Here is a 23,080-nt window from a genome sequence, read left to right as displayed (position 1 = left end):
TAGCCCCACCCCCTCCCAAGGCTCCCGACAGACACCCTGCTCTGCCGTAGCACCGGGAGAAAGTAAAAGAGGGGGGTGGGGGGAGGGGGGGGGGGGATGGAGAGGTCAGCCTCCACTTTTCATCCTTGTCGGAGGTCAGCGCCCTCTACCCTGAACACCCAGGCAGCGGGAAGAGGGGGAAAGTGAAAGCGTGGACTCGGCAGGGAGAGGTTTTAACCAGCGAATCCTCGCCAGCAAGGTCAACGTGCCTGGGGCCCAGCTCCTGACTCGGAACATAAATGAGCTCATGATCACAAGACTGGGAGAGTACACAGAGTCCTGGCAGCTCCGGAGAGGTGCAGCTCCCAGGTGCCGTCAAAGCCTCTTAGCAGCTCCCGTGACTGCCAAAGGAGGGCACCAGCTTCACCCGACACGTTCCTGTCGCTCTGACCCTTCTGTCAAAGGCACTGCCTCCTGCCCCCACCCCCACCCCCAACATAATCCCGGGAAGGATCACAGCATTGGCAGCTCGCTCCTCGTGGGGGGGTCTTAATTGATTCAACTTCCTCGTGCGGTCACAATTGATGATTTGAGCTACTGTCCCGCGAGGGCACGTCCACCTCCCAAATCGGAACGTGTTGAGCTATTTCAGCTGGGAGTAGCGCGGGGGGGGGGGGGGGGTAATCAAACCGGGTTTTCTCCAGTCAAGGAGGCAAACAATAAAATGCATGTGGCCTGGTGCAAACCTCGAGCGCAAGCACGCAACTACCCGCGCAAGCTTGCAGCCACCACCCGTGCAAGCACGCAGCCACCCGCTCAAGCTCGCAGCCACCACCCGTGCAAGCATGCAGCCACCCGCGCAAGCTCGCAGCCACCACCCGTGCAAGCACGCAGCCACCCGCTCAAGCTCGCAGCCACCACCCGTGCAAGCACGCAGCCACCCGCTCAAGCTCGCAGCCACCAACCGCACAAGCACACAACCACCCGCATAAACACGCAGCCACCCGCGCAAGCTCGCAGCCACCACCTGCGCAAGCACGCAGCCACCCACGCAAGCTCGCAGCCACCACCCGCGCAAGAACGCAGCCACCCGCGCAAGCTCGCAGCCACCACCTGTGCAAGCACGCAGCCACCCGCTCAAGCTCGCAGCCACCACCCGTGCAAGCATGCAGCCATCCGCGCAAGCTCGCAGCCACCACCCGCACAAGCACACAACCACCCGCATAAACACGCAGCCACCCGCGCAAGCTCGCAGCCACCACCTGCGCAAGCACGCAGCCACCCACGCAAGCTCGCAGCCACCACCCGCGCAAGCACGCAGCCACCCGCGCAAGCACACAGCCACCCGCGCAAGCTCGCAGCCACCCGCGCAAGCTCGCAGCCACCACCCGTGCAAGCACGCAGCTACCCATGCAAGCTCGCAGCCACCACCCGTGCAAGCACACAGCCACCCGCGCAAGCTCGCAGCCACCCGCGCAAGCTCGCAGCCACCACCCGTGCAAGCACGCAGCCAACCACGCAACCACCATCCGCGCAAGCACACAACCACCCACATAAACACGCAAACACCCGCGCAAGCGCGCAAGCAACTACCCGCGCAAGCGCGCAAACACTCGCACAAGCAAGCAACCACCCGCGCAAGCGCGCAAACACCCGCGCAAGCACGCAAACACTCGCGCAAACGTGCAACAACCCACGCAAGCAAACACCCGCGCAAGCAAGCAAACACCCGCGCAAGCAAGCAAACACCCGCGCAAGCAAACACCCGCGCAAGCACGCAACCACCCGCGCACGCGCGCAAACACCCGCGCAAGCAAACACCCGCGCAAGCACGCAAACACCCGCGCAAGCACGCAAACACCCGCGCAAGCACGCAAACACCCGCGCAAGCACGCAAACACCCGCGCAAGCGCGCAAACACCCGCGCAAGCGCGCAAACACCCGCGCAAGCAAGCAAACACCCGCGCAAGCACGCAAGCACCCGCGCAAGCACGCAAACACCCGCGCAAGCACTCGCGCAAGCGCGCAAACACCCGCGTTAGCAAACACCCGCGCAAGCACGCAAACACCCGCGCAAGCACGCAAACACCCACGCAAGCAAACACCCGCGCAAGCACGCAAACACCCGCGCATGCGCGCAAACACCCGCGCAAGCAACCACCCGCGCATGCACGCAAACACCCGTGCATGCGCGCAAACACCCGCGCAAGCAACCACCCGCGCAAGCACGCAAACACCCGCGCAAGCAAGCAACCACCCGCGCAAGCAAGCAACCACCCGCGCAAGTACGCAAACACCCGCGCATGCACGCAAGCATGTTGAGCTATTTAAGCTGGGAGTAGCGCGGGGGGGGGGGGGGGCAATCAAACCGGGTTTTCTCCAGTCAAGGAGGCAAACATGTGGCCCTGGTGCAAACCTGGAGCGCAAGCACGCAACCACCAGCGCAAGCACGCAGCCACCCGTGCAAGCACGCAGCCACCGCCCGCGCAAGCGTGCAAACACGCAGCCACCCACGCAAGCACCACCCGCGCTAAGCACGCAGCCACCCGCGCAAGCACCACCCGCGCTAAACACGCAGCCACTCACGTCAGAATTAATGTGAACTAAGAGTCCAATAAGAAAGGTGAAAGAATATATGTTTAAGTGTCCTTTGAATGTCCTTGCGGCCAACCTGGGTTAGCTGCATCTTGTACCCAGTCCTACGCAAACGGTGTTGGGGTTATTAGGAGATCGACACTCGCTGGTAAAGATGCATTCTCAAGCCAGGTAGCACACTTATTCAGAGAGGGAGAGAGAGAGAGGAGAGAGAGAGGGAGGAGAGGGAGGAGAGAGGAGAGGGAGGAGAGAGAGAGGAGAGGGAGGAGAGAGAGAGGAGAGGAGGAGAGAGAGAGGAGAGAGAGAGAGAGCACAGCCCTCAGCCTGCATCCTCCACTGAAGACTTTCTTGACACCGCCTGCGACATTTGCAATCTCTCACCGACGGCTGGGCAGCCTGGTCTTGGAATGCTTCACCCGTTGTGATTCCCGGCTTGGGTCACTGTCTGTGCGGAGTCTGCACGTTCTCCCCCCCGTGTCGGCGTGGGTTTCCTCCGGGTGCTCCGGTTTCCTCCCAGTCCAAAGTTGTGCAGGTTAGGGTGGACTGGCTGTGCTAAATTGCCCCTTAGTGTCCAAAAAGCTTGGGTTCGGTGGGGTTACTGGGATAGGGTGGACGTCAGGGTGCGGATGTGGACTTGGGTAGGGTGCTCCTTCCGAGAGCCGGTGCAGTCTCGATGGGCGGAATGGCCTCCTTCTGCACTGTAAATTCTATGATAATGCAATTACATCCCCATGTCAAATAAGGGGACGAAAACTATGCATTGTACTCCAGGTGTGGTCTCACCAATACCTTGTACAGCTGCAGCAACACTTCTCTACCTTTGTACTCTATTCCTTTAGCTAGAGAGGCCAAACTTCCATTTGCCTTCCTTATTACCTGCTGCACCTGCACCCTAGTTTTACGCGATTCGTGCACGCGGACGCCCAGATCCTTCTGCACCGAAACACTGTGACGTTTCTCTGTAGAATAGAATAGAATAGAACAGTACAGCACAGAACAGGCCCTTCGGCCCTCGATGTTGTGCCGAGCAATGATCACCCTACTTAAACCCACGTAACCCGTATCCCAACAATCCCCCCATTAACCTTACACTACGGGCAATTTATCATGGCCAATCCACCTAACCCGCACATCTTTGGACTGTGGGAGGAAACCGGAGCACCCGGAGGAAACCCACGCACACACAGGGAGGACGTGCAGACTCCACACAGACAGTGACCCAGCCGGGAATCGAACCTGGGACCCTGGAGCTGTGAAGCATTGATGCTAACCACCATGCTACCGTGAGGCCCCTTTAGATAATATTTAGATAATAAGTTGCCTTTCCATTTTCCGACCAAAATGGATGACCTCTCACTTATCCACGTTAAACTCCATCTGCCACATCTTGGCCCACTCGCCCAACCTATCTGCATCCTTTGGTAAATTTCTTATTTCCTCACTGCAACTTACTGCCCCACCGATTTTAGCACCACCTGCAAATATCGCAGAAAGGACGGCTCCATTGTTCTGGAAGCAGCGAGTGTCTGGCACGTCCTTGGCGGTGAACCTGAGATGACGCTGAAGCTACAGAGAAGGGAGGCAAACTTGCCCAGAGGAAACCATCTCCAGCCGAGAAGGAAGAAGCACCAAAACAAAAGGCTGAACTTCAGAAAGACTTTAACTGGAAGTCATCCCAGTGTTTTAAAAAAACATATATTTTTATTAATATTTTCTTTCCTTTCATAGAACATAGAACAGTACAGCACAGAACAGGCCCTTCGGCCCTCGATGTTGTGCCGTGCAATGATCACCCTACTCAAACCCACGTATCCACCCCATCCCCGCAACCCAACAATCCCCCCATTAACCTTACACTACGGGCAATTTAGCATGGCCAATCCACCTAACCCGCACATCTTTGGACTGTGGGAGGAAACCGGAGCACCCGGAGGAAACCCACGCACACAGGGGGAGGACGTGCAGACTCCACACAGACAGTGACCCAGCCGGGAATCGAACCTGGGACCCTGGAGCTGTGAAGCATTTATGCTAACCACCATGCTGCCCCTAAGGTTTTCCACCAACCTTTCCCCCTGTGTCGTTTGTCTGTGTGTGTGTGTTGTGTATATATATATATATATTAATGCAGATTACAGGGTCAACGGCAGGGTTCTGAAGAATGTGGAGGAACAGAGAGATCTTGGGGTTCATGTCCACAGATCTCTGAAGGTTGCCACTCAAGTGGATCGAGCCGTGAAGAAGGCCTATAGTGTGTTAGTGTTTATTAAGAGCCGTGGGGTTATGCTGCAATTATACAGGACTCTGGTGAGACCACATTTGGAGTATTGTGTGCAGCTCTGGTCACCTCACTATAGGAAGGATGTGGAAGCATTGGAAAAGATGCAAAGGAGATTTACCAGGATGCTGCCTGGATTGGAGGGTAGGTCTTTTGAGGAAAGGTTGAGGGAGCTAGGGCTCATTGGAGGGAGTGGGACAGCTTGATCTTGGTTTCGGACAAAAGTTCGGCACAACATCGAGGGCCGAAGGGCCTGTTCTGTGCTGTGTTTTTCTATGTGCAGGTTAGGTGGATTGGCCATGCTAAATTGCCCTTAATGTCCAAAAAGGAGGGGTTATTTACGTGGATAGGGTGGAAGTGAGGGCTTAAGTGGGTCGGTGCAGACTCGATGGGCCAAATGGCCTCCTTCTGCACTGTATGTTCTATGCTCTGCCCCAGGGGGTCGTGACAACAGATTCACCACAGATTACGCACACAGAGATTATGACCTCTGGTCCTGGTCTCTCCCACACACTATGCCACAGTTACAGGGTATTCAGGAGAAACCTCTCTCACCAGAGATTGGGAGAATTTACTCCCTCAGCAAGTGAATTGTGTCGATATACTGAAGCGGGGGGGGAACCTGGATAAACACAGGAGGGATAAGGAATCGAAGGGGTTGGGGAGGGGGTGAGCTGAAGTAAAGGCGGAGCAGGAACACCAGCACGGAGCTGACGGGCCAAATGGCCTGCTCCTGGGCTGCAAACCCCGGAAAACAGGAATGGATCCCTAAAAACGAGATGTGCCGATTGCAAACCTCCCCGAACCCCATGCATCTCTGAAGGAGCCACACCAAAGCGAAGGCTGCCGGGGCGACTGTAGGTACGTGGGAGAGAGCTCCCCTCTTCGGGCAGGACTGTCGTTCTCCAGGGAACGGGACAGCAAGGGCATTTTTAAATACAAAGGGATCAGCCGAGCGCAATAAATCACGATTAGGTGCGCCACACACACACGCACGCACTGTGCAGTCCCAGAGTTGAAGTCCCTCAGCTCCGTCCCATCCACCCACGGGAAAACACCAGGGGCACCCAGAGGCGGCACAGCCTCATTTCACTCTGCATTCATATAGCGCCCCCTCAACAGTAAAACATCCCCAAGGCGCTTAAGCAGGTGTGTCCCAAAGACAAAGGTTCGACGGCGACTCACATAAGGTGGTGACGTAAAGGCCTTCTGAGGGGGGGGGGGGGGAAAGGCCTTCTGAGGGGGGGGGGGGGTGGTGGAAGCGTCTCGAAGGGGGAAAGTGAGAGACGGAATTGCAGAGCTCTGGAGGCACGGCCGCCAATTGTGGAGGGGGGGGGGGGGGGTGGGGGGGGGAGAGAGAGACACACCAAGAGGCTAGAATGGCAGCAACGTCCCATCAGCACGTCAGCACACTTTGCCATCTGCAAACCCCCTCGAGCAGGCTTAAAGAGGAACTTTTAATTCGAAAGCACCTTGCCTCACCCCAGGGCGCCCCCAAACGGAGCCTTTCCAGCCCACAAACTATTCGCTGGAGTATTGTCGCTGCTGAAAGGCAGCTGAAATGTCAACACTGGGCACTAAGCCTCCATCAAACACTTCAAACGCTCCTCACTGGCGGTGATGTACTCGGCGGGCAGCCAGGGGCCGAGAGGGACGCGAGACAAATTCATCGCGAAGCTAGGGCTGCCCACCTTCAGAGCAGAGGAGATGAAGGGGAGATCGGATCGAGGTGTAGGAGGCGACGGCAGGTCTGGATGAGGCAGACCAAGGAAAGCTGTGCAATCGCCGCCCACGAGTGCGAAGAAGCGGAGATTGCGAACGAATCAAGGGAACTGGACGGGCACCTGAGGGATCCGGGATCGAGTGGGGGTGGGGGTGGGGGGGTCACCGGCTGTAACTGACTGAGTTCCCGATGGAGCAGCAGCCATTGCCGGATCGGTGAGCGAGCAAGTCCAGGATCCCCGTCAGTCGGACAAATGGGACATCACGGACGACGGGGATTTGGGGGGGGGGGGGGGGGGGGGTGTGAAGAACTCCAGGATCCCATCCCAAAACCTGACGCCTTCTTCAAACTATTCCTGATCTTTACCCTTGCCCCCCGCCCCGCACCTTGCTCCCTGGGCCCAAAACTCTTGACCCCCCCCCGCCACCGGAAACCTCTTCGACTTCAAAACTACCACTTTATTTTAAAGCAAGCCTTTGGTCACAGGGCCTGAAGCCCCCTCACGTGCCTCGATGTCGCGCGTGCTTTGCTACTTGCTCCAGTGAAGCAGCTCAGGACGTTTCCGCTACGTTACTGTCGCTATATAAATGCACCTCGCTATCGCTTACCCCATCTCCGGTGCTCCAAAGCCGCAGCAGTGCCCGGCCGCGACAGGACGACGCGGTGCCGAGGAAAAGCCAAACGTACGTCAGGCCATTTGGTCACCAGCTCATTCGCCATCTTGTACGCACACCAAAGAGAATGGGGCCTGCCCTCGTTCGGAGCCAGACGCAGAGAGAGATCAGTGGCTCGATATAACCTCAGGCCGTGTCTTTCTGTGGCCCCCCTCGCCACCCCCCCCCCGATACTCCACATCAACTTTGGTTCTTTGCCAACTCTCGCGCCTCAGATGATCACAGGTTCAACTCACGACGCGGAGACTCCGGCACACAAATCCTGGCTGGCGACCTGGAGGGCGTCCGGCTCCAGGACCAACGTTTACCCTCGTCTAACTAAAGCCGATCACCTGTTCATTTATCATTAGTTTATGGAATCTTGCTGTGCGGCGCTTTTACAGTGACTGCCCCCCATTTTTTTTTTACGGGACGTGGGCATTACAAGGTCACCATTTTTTTTTTTGTCCATATCCTTGAACTGAGCGGCCCATTTCAGAGAGGGGGGGGGGGGCAGTTAGGAGTCGACCACATCGCTGTGTAACTGGAGTCACGTGTAGGCCAGACCCGAGGTAAGGACGGCAGATTTCCTCCCCTAAAGGCGGCGTTAGTGAACCGGATGGGTTTTTGACGACAATCCATGGTAGCAGTCACGGTCGCCGTTACCACGACTCGCTTTTCAATTCCAGGTTTTATCAATTGAATTTAAATTTCACCGGCTGCCCCGGGGCGGGATTCGAACCCGTGTCCGCCGTAGCTTTAGCCGGGAGCCCCTGGATTACTAGTCCAGTGACATTACCACTGGCTCCATAGAATTTACAGTGCAGAAGGAGGCCATTCAGCCCATCGAGTCTGCACCGGCTCTTGGAAAGAGCACCCTACCCAAGCCCACACCTCCATCCTATCCACATAACCCCTCCCAACACTGACGGCAATTTAGCATGGCCAATCCACCCTAACCCGCACATCTTTGGACTGTGGGAGGAAACCGGAGCACCCGGAGGAAACCCACGCAGACACGGGGGAGAACGTGCAGACTCCGCGCAGACAGCGACCCAAGCCGGGAATCGAACCCGGGACCCTGGAGCTGTGAAGCAACAGTGCTAACCATTGTGCGATCGTGCTGCCCGGTCGCTCTGCACTTCAGTAGCATTGAAGCACTTGCAAAGTCCCAAGATTGCCAGAGAGAATAAATAAATGTTTAAAACCAGAAATCCCATTCGGTAGCCGTGCCCCCCGACGCACACAGGGAGCTTACTGTGTACACACACTGACACCACCATTACACATTAGCCTCTGGTACTGGTTAGTTGGCTCAGTCTCCTCTGCCGGCGGGTTGCTAACAAACTGATACAAATGGTCACCCCCACAAAAGATGGCTTTGCCATGAAAAAGGTTTAAATGCAGCCATGCGTGCCTCCAGACAGACACAGTGCGTATCAAAAGGGGAATGCTACGGGCAGCAAGGCATACACTCTCCCGCTGCACGCACGCGCGCACACACACACATATACACTCACACACACACACACATTCACTCACACACATTCACACTCACACACATTCACTCACACACACCATACTCACACTCACACACATTCACACTCACACACATTCACACTCACACACATTCACACTCACACACCATACTCACACTCACATACTCACACACATGTTCACACTCACATACTCACTCTCACACTCACATACTCACACTCACACACATTCACACTCACACTCACACCATACTCACACACATTCACTCACACACCATACTCACACTCACACACCATACTCACTCACATACTCACACACATGTTCACACTCACTCACATACTCACACTCACACACATTCACTCACACACATTCACACTCACACACCATACTCACACTCACACACCATACTCACACTCACATACTCACACACATGTTCACACTCACATACTCACACTCACATACTCACACTCACATACTCACACTCACATACTCACACACATGTTCACACTCACATGTTCACACTCACATACTTACACTCACATACTCACACTCACATACTCACACACATGTTCACACTCACACACTCACATACTCACACTCACATACTCACACTCACATACTCACACTCACATACTCACACTCACATACTCACACACTCACACACATGTTCACACTCACATACTCACACTCACATACTCACACTCACATACTCACACACTCACACTCACATACTCACACACATGTTCACACTCACATGTTCACACTCACATACTTACACTCACATACTCACACTCACATACTCACACACATGTTCACACTCACACACTCACATACTCACACTCACATACTCACACTCACATACTCACACTCACATACTCACACTCACATACTCACACACTCACACACATGTTCACACTCACATACTCACACTCACATACTCACACTCACATACTCACACACTCACACTCACATACTCACACTCACATACTCACACACACACTCACATACTCACATACACACTCACATACTCACACTCACATACTCACACTCACATACTCACACTCACATACTCACACTCACATACTCACACTCACATACTCACACTCACATACTCACACTCACATACTCACACTCACATACTCACACTCACATACTCACACTCACATACTCACACTCACATACTCACACTCACATACTCACACTCACATACTCACACACATATACTCACACTCACATACTCACACACACAGGGACGTCCGAACTCCCCCTGGCCCAGGCAGATAATACCCACCTCTTGTGAAAACGCTGACCGATTACAAAGCGCTCAAGGCGCGCGCTGTTATCTGCCCGGATGGACGTCAAACGTCTGCCTCGGGGCCCCAAAGTGGGCAGTGGGTTGCTCCCCTCATGCAAAGTATCACACCCCCCCCCCTCCCCACCCCTCCCAACACCCCCCCTCCACCACCAACAGAGAGAGGAGGTCCTACCTGTCATCGTCACTGTCTTGCTGCGTCCCAACCGACAGCATGGACTTGGCCAGGGTCTGCATGGGCGAGACGAAGCGAAGCGAGGCCGCGGCGGTGTTGGGTTCGGAGGCGCGGGTCTTTCTGGAAGGGCTGCTGCCATCCTGGGATAAGGGGCCCGGCGAGACGGACATGGACCGAGGCTCAGAATACTGGGGGGGTGGAGGGGGGAGCAGAAGGAGAGGCGGAATAATCAACAACAACAACAACAACAACACACACCAACAGGTCACTGCCACGCCAAGACAGCAAGGAAGCGGTGCTCAAAACCTTGGGGAGAGCCCAGCTGGAGGGCCGGGGCCCCTGGCTGGGGGCACCTCACTTCGGGACGGCCTCGGAGAGATGGGAACCGAGGTGGTTCACTGGAAACGGTTCCCCAGGGACTGCGGCTAACGTGGAGAGACCGGAGATGGTCCTCCTGAGAACGGGGGGAAGTTTAAGAGGGATGCTGAAAATCAGGAAGAGTTTTGATCGGAGGGTCGGTAACTCAAGGGGGGGGGGCCCACAGATAACTGGCAGACGCAGGGGGGGGGGGCTGAGCGCTTCCGTTTAAACCCTCGGAGCTATCATTTGGAACGGTCTTCCTGGAGGAGAACGTTCAGGAACTTTTCACAGAGATAAATATGTCCAAACGGAAAAGAAAAAAAAACGTGCGGGGCGGAAGGGAGAGTGGATCGCTCCTTCAAAAGGGCTGGCACAGGATCGATGGGCCAAGTGGCCCCTTGCTGTGCCGGACCATTCTGCAATTTCGCTGGGAGCTCCGGCGACCGTGCAGGGGGAAGGCCTCACTCAATGGGAAAGATTGAGACGAGGGGGAGAAAGACTCCATTGAACTGTGGAAGTGCCCTTCGCAACAGCTCACTTGGGTTTGATTGCAGCACAGTATGTTGCTTCTTTCAACTGGCCTTCCCCCCCCCCCCCCCCTCCCCCCCCCCAATACCAAAGGGCACTAAAGAGCTCATTCAGTTCGACTGTACAGAAACCTTTGGCAAGGTCCCAGTGTAAATATTTTGAATAGACAGCAACAGAGGCACGTGAGTGTTCTAACAGGCGTCAAAGAATGCCCGGGTCTCATTGGGAGCGGGCGGGAGAGATTGTGGGTCAGCTCAGACCCTCCGGTCAGTTTGGAGGGAGCAGCCATTTGGCAGGCAGGGTGGGGACTGGGTCAAGAGAGGGGGGGGGGGGGGAGGGGGGCACCCAGTGATGCCAATTAAGGGGCAATTTAGCACGGCCAATCCGGGTTGTGAGGAGGCCCACGCAGACGCGGGGGAGAATGGGCAAACTCCACAGGGGGGCGGTGACCCGGGGCCGGGATCGAAGCCGGGCCCTCGGCGCCGTGACGCAGCAGTGCTGACCGCTGCGCTACCGTGCCGGTCGTATTTCTGTTTGTGGGATCTTGCTGTGTAAACATATGGCGAACAACAGCCCCCCCCCCCCCCCCCCCACCAACAACCCGCAACTTCCCCAACAAATAACCAGAGCACGTCTTAGGCCGTGAAGCATTTTGGGTCATAGAATCATAGAATTTACAGCGCAGAAGGAGGCCATTCGGCCCATCGAGTCTGCAACGGCCCTTGGAAAGAGAACCCTATTGAAGCCCACACCTCCCACCCTATCCCCGTAACCCCATCTAACCTTTTTGGGACTAATTTAGCGCGGCCAATCCACCCTAACCTGCACACCTTTGGACTGTGGGAGGAAACCGGAGCACCCGGAGGAAACCCACGGAGACACGGGGAGGAGGTGCACACACAGTGACCAAGCCGGGAATCGAACCCAGGGCCCTGGAGCTGCGAAGCAACCGTGCTAACCACTATGCCACCCTGATCGTTCAAAGCAACAAGCCACTGGCTGGATAAACCCGGCCGCCATGTTAGCCACGGCCTTGCCACTCTGGGTCTCCATTGCCTGCTCCTGGCACCATGTGTTTACCCATTCAACACGCGAACTAGGAGCGGGGGGGGGGGGGGGGGGCACTCGACCCCTCGAACCTGCTTCCCCCATTCACTACGAACGTGGCTGATCTCATTGTAACCTCAACCCCATATTCCCGCCGACCCCAGTAACCTTTCAACCCCGATGACCTTTCACCCCCTCGTTCATCGAGAATCTATCCAGCTCTGCCTCAAATATAATCAAAGATTCCGCCCCCTTTTGAGGAAGAGAGTTCTGGAGACTCCGCCCTCCGAGAGAAAATATTTCTCCTCATCTCCGTCTTAAAGGGGCCACCCCCTTATTTTTAAACAGTGACACCCCCCGGTTCTAGATTCTCCAACAAGAGGAAACATCCTCTCCACATCCCCCCCCCCCGTCAAAGGTTTTGATCGAGTCTCCCCTTACTCACGTTGGGAGGGGTGAGGTGTCTAACGGTTACACGTGACTTGGGGGCTGCGCCAGTCCAGGCCCCGGGTTGGCATGGGGGGGTCACACGAACGGCCGTGCACGCTCAAATCTGCAGCTCGCGCCTGGGCTCCGATCTTGCTTCTGAACAGCAGCTGCAAGACCGTGCTCACCCCCCCCCCCCCCCCACAAAGACACACACACCCACCCACCCCAAACAGCATCTCGCCTGCTGACGAGAGCCAGGTTTAGGCCATTCGGCCCATCGGTTTACTGTGAGACTTTGCCTCTACGGCCCTCTGCGCACACCCGCGGCTGCTGAACTTGCCTTTCTCACTGCTCCCTGCTCTCCAGAGGGCTGCTTCACATTTGACGAGGCGGCCGGCTCCCCGACGACGGCCTTGGACCCCGGCAGCTGGGCCTTCGCTTCCTCCCTGGGCGTCGGAGCGCGGACGCTGCCGTCGGTGCTCTTGGAGGCGCCAGCCTCCTTGGGGGTCCCGGTCACGTTAGCCCTGCCAGCTGGGAGGTGGGGAGAGCCCCGGGGAGGGCTGGCAGGAGCCGGCATGCCCGGCTGATGACTGGTGGCGGCCTGCCCATCCAAACTTAAAGTCCTGGCCGCTTGGATGAGCATGTTCAAGGTGCTGCTGGCAGCGAGGGCGGGCGCCTTGCCCCGCGGGTTGTCCATCTGGTACGGCACCAGCGGCGACCCTTGGCTCTTGGGCGCGTGTAGCTTGGGCCGGAGCTGGCTCACAGCTTTGTGGGTGAAGCTGCTAAGCTCCAGGTGAGAGTCCAGAGAGTTCACGGGCCTGGCGCCATCCAAGACCTTCGCCAGCACGTGGCTGTCCAGATCCCAGTCGTACAAATCCACGCAAGTCCAGCGGCCCCGACGGTAAGGCTCGCCCAAGCCGTGGTCGAGCTTCACCACGCGGAATCGCGAGCTGCACGAACCTCCGGTGGGCGTGGGCGGGCTGGCGGTCTTCAGCGGCGCCTTGGCAGCGGGCGCAGTACCGGGCGGCGTAACGTCCTTGGTTGGAGGCCCCGGCGCGGCGGCGCAGGGCCGACGGCGCCTCCTGGTCGGCCCGGGGTTTCCTGCCGTCGCACAGAGAGACTCCCTCCCCGCCGGCTGAGGGGCCGGCCATCTCCGCCGCGGAAGGCGGTTTAGTCCGGTCGCCAGCCAGCTCGGCGGGGCTGGGCGCGGGAGGGTGCCCTTCAGACTCGTAGTTCGGCCCCCCGTTAACAAGGGGGGCGTCGCCAAACTCCCCCTCCCCGTTCAGCGCCTCCTTTAATCCTTCGCCGCTGCCACCATCGTAATCCGAGGTGACGCTGGTGATCTGAAAACCACTCTTCTTTTTCCCGATCATGTCCGGAGGTCTCTCCGTTGCAACAGCAAAAAAAAAAAAAAAAATCGCCACGCTAACCACGCCGCTGCTCCATCTCCAACTGGTCAAGGCTCCAAAGGCTCGCTCCCGATGCAAAGGCACAGCGGTACAGGAAGGGAGAGGGAGCGGAAGACGCCCCGGCTACGGGCATGCTACAATCCGAAGGAGCCGTCCCACATCTCGGTGCGAGCAGAGGCCCCCGGCAAAGGTCAGCCACCAGTCCCCCGACAAGGACAAAACGCCATGGGAGCCAGCTTGCAAACGGCGGCGGAAAACACCTCGGCCCCCGGGCAAGGAGGCGGCGGGGGTGGGGGGCAGAAATCTTCCTTTTTCGTTGCAGAAATGCAGTCACGGGTAGAGTCACACAACCTGGGGGGGGGTAAAAAGCGAGAAGTGGATGAGTTCCTTCACATACAACACGTACACCCCACCCCCGCATAACACAAACATGAGAGATGATTCCACTTGAATGTCTCAGCACAGGAGGCCAGTCAGCCTTTTCTATCTGTGCTGTTCTCTAGGAACGAGCTATTCAATTAGTGCCCTGACTCCGTACTCTCTCGCCGCACCCCACCCCCCTTCCCCATGTATGTAGCTCCTCACGCCAGCAACGTACGTACACAGCGCAATCCCACAATTAGCAACGGTAGGGGCAGGTCACCTGGGCATTCTCGCTCTGTTGGTTGTGGGCCAGCTGTGCGCAAAGCGGCTGCCGCCTTTCTTATTTTACAGCGCTGCCCTCTCGGCAAACTGATTGGGAATTCTCCCAAGGCGCAGCGAGTCTACCTACCCGCCAGTGACACAGTCAAAACCCCTTCATAATTACGAATGTGCCCGTGACCTTCCCGACAAGGAGAGCTCTCCACCCGATACAGGAACTCAAAAGGTTGTTAACACTGCACACGTCAAATTCAACACATTTCAATCAGCCACAGAGCTTCATTCCCCAGCTCTGGTGATCTGAATTCATGGCAATCCAATTAGTATTAACGGATTTCAAATTCAACGGACTAAATTCCGATCAGGTTTAGACGCAACGGACCAAATTTTGTCGAGACTCAGTCATCAGGGTCTAAATTCCAGCGAGACTCAGTCATAAGGGCTAAATTCCAGTGAGATTCAGGCGCAATGGACCAAATTCTGGCACGATTCAGGCGTCAGGGTCTAAATTCCAGCGAGACTCAGTCATCAGGGACTAAATTCCGGCGAGACTCAGTCATCAGGGACTAAATTCCGGCGAGATTCAGGCGCCGGGGGCTAAATTCCGGTGAGATTCAGGTGCCAGGGACTAAATTCCGGCGCGATTCAGAGCAATGGACCAAATTCCGGCGAGATTCAGGCGCAAGCGGCTAAATTCCGGTGAGATTCAGGCGTCAGGGGCTAAATTCCAGCGAGACTCAGTCATCAGGGACTAAATTCCGGCGAGATTCAGGCGCCGGGGGCTAAATTCCGGTGAGATTCAGGCGCCGGGGGCTAAATTCCGGTGAGATTCAGGCGCCGGGGGCTAAATTCCAGTGAGATTCAGGGGCCAGGGACTAAATTCCGGCGAGATTCAGGAGCAATGGACCAAATTCCGGCGAGATTCAGGCGCAAGCGGCTAAATTCCGGTGAGATTCAGGCGCAATGGACCAAATTCTGGCGAGATTCAGGCGCCGGGGCTAAATTCCGACGAGATTCAGGCGCCAGGGACTAAATTCCGGTGAGATTCAGGCGCCAGGGACTAAATTCCGGCGAGATTCAGGCGCCAGGGACTAAATTCCGGCGAGATTCAGGCGCCGGGGGCTAAATTCCGGTGAGATTCAGGCGCCAGGGACTAAATTCCGGCGAGATTCAGGCGCCAGGGACTAAATTCCGGCGAGATTCAGGCGCCAGGGACTAAATTCCGGTGAGATTCAGGCGCCAGGGACTAAATTCCGACGAGATTCAGGCGCCGGGGGCTAAATTCTGACGAGATTCAGGCGTCAGGGGCTAAATTCTGGCGAGATTCAGGCGCCGGGGGCTAAATTCCGGTGAGATTCAGGCGCCGGGGACTAAATTCCGGCGAGATTCAGGCGTCAGGGGCTAAATTCCGGCGAGATTCAGGCGTCAGGGGCTAAATTCCAGCGAGATTCAGGCGCCGGGGGCTAAATTCCGGCGAGATTCAGGCGCCGGGGGCTAAATTCCGGCGAGATTCAGGCGCCGGGGGCTAAATTCCGGCGAGATTCAGGCGTCAGGGGCTAAATTCTGGCGAGATTCAGGCGTCAGGGGCTAAATTCCGGCGAGATTCAGGCGCCAGGGACCAAATTCCGGCGAGATTCAGGCGCCAGGGGCTAAATTCCAGCGAGATTCAGGCGCAATGGACCAAATTCCGGCGAGATTCAGGCGCAAGCGGCTAAATTCCGGCGCCAGGGGCTAAGTTGGGTCGGGACGGGTGAAACTCGGGGCTTTCCGCGCCCCAGCCCAGGGAAGCCGCGCTCCGACCGGGCCTCAGGCCTCGGCCTTTCCTGGCGCCTTCCCCCCGGGGCCGCAGCGCTGCCCGTCCGGCGGGGGTGAGGGTTACCTGCGGGGCTGGGTGGGTGCCTCCGGGTCGGGTCCGCGCTGTCTGTATCCCCCCCACCCCTTCCCACCCACCCCTTCCCCGGCCTCCGTCCGCTGCGATCCTCCCCCTTTCGCCCCGATCGCTGTTGACAACTTTCCACCAGCGGCAGGGATGGCCCGCCTCCCCCTCAAGCCCATTGGCCGCCTCCGCCGCACCCCCAGACGCCCATTGGTTAATCACGACGTCGCTCAACCCGCAACCGCATCTCATTGGTTGAGACGGCCGTCAATCATCCACTCTTCCGCCCGCCCCCCTAATGTCATGTCCGTCCGCTCGCCCCGTCAGTCCTATCGGCGTCGGGCGCTCATTGGTCAACTTCCCAGCAGCGGTCACAGCCACCCATCGTTGATTGGTTCAGGGATCTCCCTCCCCCAAGTTACGCAGCTACAGCTTCCAGCCGGAGGTCCCGCCTTCCGGCGGGGGTGTGGGATGTCGGCGGCCAATCAGAGGTTGGCTCACGGCCCCGCCCCCCCAACCACAGGCCGCCCCACGTGGGTCCAGCGATCCCATTGGTCACTTTCCACCGGCCCGGCTGCCGACTCCGCATGCGCAGACTTCACCCCTGCAGGGCAGTGGTGACGTGTCCACAATACCCCCATAGTACCCAACCCCCCAAAATACCCCCCTCCCCCAAAATAAACCCCTTTCCCCAAAATACCCCCTCCTCCAAACTTACCCGTCCCCAAAATACCCCCTCCCCAAAATACCCCTCCCCAAACTACCCCCTCCCCAAAATACACCCCCTCCCCCAAAATACCCCCTCCCCCAAAATACTCCCTCCCCCAAACATACCCCCTCCCCCAAAATACCCCCTCCCCCAAAATACCCCCCAAAATACCCTCTCCCCAAAATATCCCCTCCCCCAAAATTCCCCCTCCCCAAAATACCCACTCCCCAAAATTCCCCCTCCCCAAATACCCACTCCCCAAAATTCCCCCTCCCCAAAACGACCCCCTCCCCAAAATACCCCCTCCTCAAAAATACCCCCTCCTCAAAAATACCCCTCCTCAAAAACACCCCATCCCCAAAAATACCCCCTCCTCAAAAATACCCCCTCCTCAAAAATACCCCTCCTTAAAAATACCCCCTCCTCAAAAATACCCCCTCCTCAAAAATACCCCCTCCTCAAAAATACCCACTCCCCAAAATACCCCCTTCCCAAAATACCCCCTCCCCAAAATACCCCTTCCCCGAAAATATCCCCACCCCAAAAATACCCCCTCCCAAAAATAGCCCCTCTCCCAAAATAGCCCCTCTCCAAAAAATACCCCCTTCCCAGGCAGCAGCCGGGTTGGCTGGGGAGGACAGGGGTCGTCCCGCTGGGGAAGGGGAGATCCTTGCGCTGTTGGGAAGCCTGGGATTGCGGCGATGGAATAAATCCCGCAGCCTGTCTGTCTTCATCCATACAGACCCAGAGTCTGATATGCCTTCCTGTCAACGACATCTGTGACCTCCTTGTGGGCGTCCAGGTGTTGTATGCTGCTCAATGTCGCAGAGGTCTCCTGTTGATTCCAAGAATGGTCCACAGACAAACAGATTGAGACCAGACGTCACCTTCAAAGCCATTGACATGGGGGTACCGGCTCTCCCCATCAAACACTCCCAGGACAGGTACAGCACGGGGTTAGATACAGAGTAAAGCTCCCTCTACACTGTCCCCGCCAAACACTCCCAGGACAGGTACAGCACGGGGTTAGATACAGAGTAAAGCTCCCTCTACACTGTCCCCATCAAACACTCCCAGGACAGTGAAGTGTTGGCTAGTGTAGACTTGAGAGATGAACAGACACTTCCAACACTGATGAAGGTTCAACTCAATTTCATTAACTACTTCTAAAAACTAACACACGATGACTGTGGGTCTAAATGATGCTAATTTAAACTAGAGACCTGAGCCTTGTCCGAACCAGTTGATTCTGAGTCTGTGCTGGGCTGGATGAGTTCCTGTTACACTCAGAGGCAGCACCCAGAATGAGGGGGAACCGTGGTGCCCTCTGCCTTTATAGTGTGTGTATTCTAACTGGTGATTGGCTGCGGTGTTTGTGCACGTTGATTGGTCCCTGTGTGTGTCCATCAGTGTGTGTCTGCACCATGATATACTGGTGTATATTATGACATCCCCCCTTTTATAAAAAATGTTGACATAGGCATGTGCTAATATATAGTGTGGGTGTGTGGGGAATGTACCGAGCTACGTGTGAGGTGCGAAGACATATATACAAGGCTATCTACAGGGAACACGACTATTTACAGAGGAAGGTGCCTGGTGTAGATGACTACCATGAACTGGAACAACCAATGAAACCATTTGCAAATCACTGGAGAACGAATGCAACAATGAAGGATATAGAAAAAAAAACATTTCAGAGAGTCCGCATGTGTACAGAGTTCATAAGTTCAGTCTCTGAGGTGGGCGACGAACTCTGGTTCACCGCCTCAAGGGTGGGGAAATGGCTGGCGCATCAGGAGCCAGGAGGGCTGCAGCACTGAGAGGGGCAGGCAGAGTGACCAAAAGCATCACACAGTCCGGTAAGGGGCAGCAGGGTAGCATGGTGGTTAGCATAAATGCTTCACAGCTCCAGGGTCCCAGGTTCGATTCCCGGCTGGGTCACTGTCTGTGCGGAGTCTGTACGTCCTCCCCGTGTCTGCTTGGGTTTCCTCCGGGTGCTCCTGTTTCCTCCCACAGTCCAAAGATGTGCGGGTTAGGTGGATTGGCCGTGCTAAATTGCCCGTAGTGTCCTAATAAAAGTAGGGTTAAGGGGGAGGTTGTTGGGTTACGTGGATACGTGGGTTTGAGTAGGGTGATCATGGCTCGGCACAACATTGAGGGCCGAAGGGCCTGTTCTGTGCTGTACTGTTCTATGTTCTATGTTCCACGGCGGGATCAGTAGGAGAGCTGGTCGGAGGATCCCGTGATGACCCTGGAACCAGGCGAAGAACACGCCTGTTACGGCACCGAATTGATCCATCCGGTAAGCGGACCAGGAAGGAGCGGGGGGGGCTACCCGCGTTAGAACAACAGCAGGCGCAGACCAGCCACCGTCCGGGAGGTGGATGCGAACCTTGCCGCATGGATGGATGTCGGGAAGGTCAGCAGCCCGTGAGTCGTAGGAAGGTTTCTGCCGCAGTTGAGACATGTGCATGCGGTGGGGCACGGGGACATAATCGAGGTTGGGAGTGAGAATCGATGGCACCGTCGTTCTGAGGGTGCGGTTCATTAGCAGCTGAGCAGGCGACAGGCCGGTGGAGAGCGGGGCGGAGCGATAGGCCGGTGGAGAGCGGGCGGAGCGATAGGCCGGTGGAGAGCGGGGCGGAGCGATAGGCCGGTGGAGAGCGGGGCGGAGCGACAGGCCGGTGGAGAGCGGGGCGGAGCGATAGGCCGGTGGAGAGCGGGGCGGAGCGACAGGCCGGTGGGCAGCGGGGCGGAGCGACAGGCCGGTGGAGAGCGGGGCGGAGCGACAGGCCGGTGGAGAGCGGGGCGGAGCGATAGGCCGGTGGAGAGCGGGGCGGAGCGACAGGCCGGTGGAGAGCGGGGCGGAGCGATAGGCCGGTGGAGAGCGGGGCGGAGCGATAGGCCGGTGGAGAGCGGGGCGGAGCGATAGGCCGGTGGAGAGCGGGGCGGAGCGATAGGTCGGTGGAGAGCGGGGCGGAGCGACAGGCCGGTGGAGAGCGGGGCGGAGCGATAGGCCGGTGGAGAGCGGGGCGGAGCGATAGGCCGGTGGAGAGCGGGGCGGAGCGATTGGCCGGTGGAGAGCGGGGCGGAGCGATAGGCCGGTGGAGAGCGGGGCGGAGCGATAGGCCGGTGGAGAGCGGGGCGGAGCGATAGGCCGGTGGAGAGCGGGGCGGAGCGACAGGCCGGTGGAGAGCGGGGCGGAGCGATAGGCCGGTGGAGAGCGGGGCGGAGCGATTGGCTAGCAGAGCAAGATGGAAATCTGAGCCGGGGTCGGCGGCCTTGCTGAGGAGCCGCTTAACGATGTGGACCCCCTTTTCCGCCTTCCCATTGGATTGGGGGTATAGGGGACTGGACGTTACGTGCTCGAAGTTGTAGTGTTGGGCGAAGCCGGCCCATTCCTGGCTCGCGAAACAGGGGCCATTGTCTGACATGACCGTCAGCGGAATGCCATGTCGGGCAAATGTCTCCTTACACGCCCTGATCACAGCCGAGGATGTGAGATCGTGCAGCCTGATGACCTCCGGGTAACTGGAGAAATAGTCGATGATGATGACGTAGTCCCTGCCCAATGCGTGGAACAAGTCGATGCCCACTTTGGTCCAAGGCGATGTGACGAGCCCATGGGGCATCAGGGTCTCCCCTGGTTGGGCAGGCTGACAACGCTGGCAGGTAGAGCAGTTGAGCACCACATTGGCGATGTCATCATTGATGCCCGGCCAATAGATGTCTTCTCTGGCCCTGCGGCGGCATTTCTCGATCCCTAAGTGCCCTTCATGGAGTTGCTCCAACACCAGCTGGCGCATGCTTTGTGGGACGACGATGCGATCCAATTTCAGGATCACCCTGTCGACAACCACCAGGTCATCACGGACGTTGTAAAATTGCGGGCGTTGGCCCTTGAGCCACCCGTCTGACATTAGACGCATCATCCGCTGCAGAAGTGGATCAGCCGCTGTCTCGCGGCGAATTTGCATCAGTCGTGCATCTGAAGCTGGCAAATGGGAGGCTGCAAACTGAACGTGAGCGTCTATTTGGCAAATGAAGCCGTCATGATCACACGGAGTTGTGATCGATCTTGAGAGGGCATCGGCAACAGCAAGGTCCTTGCCAGGGGTATAGATCAGTATAGACACGGTCCTTGCCAGGGGTATAGATCAGTATAGACACGGTCCTTGCCAGGGGTATAGATCAGTATAGACACGGTCCTTGCCAGGGGTATAGATCAGTATAGACAAGGTCCTTGCCAGGGGTATAGATCCGTTGAAAGTCGTACCTGCGCAGCTTGAGTAGGATACGCTGGAGGAGAGGCGTCATATGATTCAGGTCCTTTTTGATAATATTTACAAGCGGGCGGTGGTCTGTTTCAACCGTGAACTGCGGAGGCCCATAGACGTAGTCGTGGAACTTCACAACTCCAGTGAGAAGCCAGAGACACTCTTTCTCAATTTGCGCATAGCGCTGCTCTGTGGGGGTCATCGCCCGCGACGCATACGCAACGGGGGCCCATGACGAGGCCTCGTCTCGTTGCAGGAGCACGGCACCAATCCCCGACTGACTGGCATCAGTAGAGATTTTGGTCTCTTTGGCCGAGTCGAAAAAGGCCAACACTGGGGCCGTGGAAAGCTTGGCCTTCAGCTCCTGCCATTCGTGCCTGTGAGCGGGGAGCCATCGGAAATCTGTGGTTTTGCGAATCAGGTCTCTGAGATGTGTGTGAGGCGAGATTCGGGATACCCAGGAACCGGAGGACCGCTTTCTTGTCCTCGGGCGTCTTCATGGGCGTGATTGCTGCAATCTCGTCCTCGTGCGGACGCACCCCATGGTGGGAGATGTGATCCCCCAGAAACTTGACACTCGACTGGCCGGAGGAGCATTTGACCCTATTGAGGCCGTGTTCGTGGATGCGCCTGAAAACACGCTGAAGGCGGGCAATATGTTCCTGCGGGATGGTTGACCAGATAATAATGTCGTCGACAAATACCCGGACGCCGTCGATCCCCTCCATCATCTGCTCCATGATCCGATGGAAAACTTCGGAAGCAGAAATGATGCCGAATGGCATCCGGTTGGGGCAGCACGGTAGCATAGTGGTTAGCACAATTGCTTCACAGCTCCAGGGTCCCAGGTTCGATTCCCAGCTTGGGTCACTGTCTGTGCGGAGTCTGCACGTCCTCCCCGTGTGTGCGTGGGTTTCCTCCGGGTGCTCCGGTTTCCTCCCACAGTCCAAAGATGTGCAGGTTAGGTGGATTGGCCATGATAAATTGCCCTTAGTGTTGGGTGGGGTTACTGGGTTATGGGGATAGGGTGGAGGTGTTGACCTCGGGTAGGGTGCTCTTTCCAAGAGCCGGCGCAGACTCGATGGGCCGAACGGCCTCCTTCTGCCCTGTAAATTCTATGATAATCTATGAACGTACACAACTTCCTGCTTGACTCATCTAGTTGGATCTGCCAGAAACCCTTCGAGGCATCCAGTTTTGAGAATAGTTTGGCGTGGGCCATCTCGGACGTGAGCTCCTCACCTTTCGGAATCGGGTCCCGCATGATATTCTGATTCAGATCTTTAGGATCGATACAGATCCGGAGCTCGCCGGACGGCTACTTGACGCAGACCATGGAGCTTACCCAGTCTGTGGGTTCCGTGACCCTAGAGATGACTCCTTGGTCCTGGAGGTCCTGGAGCTGTTGCTTGAGGCGGTCCCTGAGGGGCGCTGGGACTCCGCGAGGTGCGTGAACGACAGGCTTGAGTAAGCGTTTTTACGTGTACGGGAGCGTGCCCGTGCCTTCGAAGACATCGTGGTATTGCTGGAAGATGGAGTCGAGTTGCGCCCTGAAGTCTGTGCCAGAGGATGCAGACACATCGCTTGA

The 23,080-nt window shown here is 57.1% G+C and overlaps 1 protein-coding gene across 1 annotated transcript; it reads right to left on the bottom strand.

The window, feature by feature from the left end:
• Positions 1–10,208: 10,208 nt before the first annotated feature.
• zgc:153012 (uncharacterized protein LOC777626 homolog) lies at positions 10,209–13,858 on the bottom strand (the record flags this gene model as incomplete). Its single annotated transcript, XM_038786741.1, has 2 exons — positions 10,209–10,400; positions 12,917–13,858. Coding segments are annotated over 2 exons (1,134 nt in total), but the record flags the coding sequence as incomplete, so codon positions are not given.
• Between the last annotated feature and the right edge of the window lie 9,222 nt (positions 13,859–23,080).

Source organism: Scyliorhinus canicula, chromosome 29 (assembly GCF_902713615.1).
Source record: "Scyliorhinus canicula chromosome 29, sScyCan1.1, whole genome shotgun sequence".
In the NCBI taxonomy this organism is placed as follows: Eukaryota; Metazoa; Chordata; class Chondrichthyes; order Carcharhiniformes; family Scyliorhinidae; genus Scyliorhinus; species Scyliorhinus canicula.
This window is presented reverse-complemented; position numbering and strand designations above follow the sequence as displayed.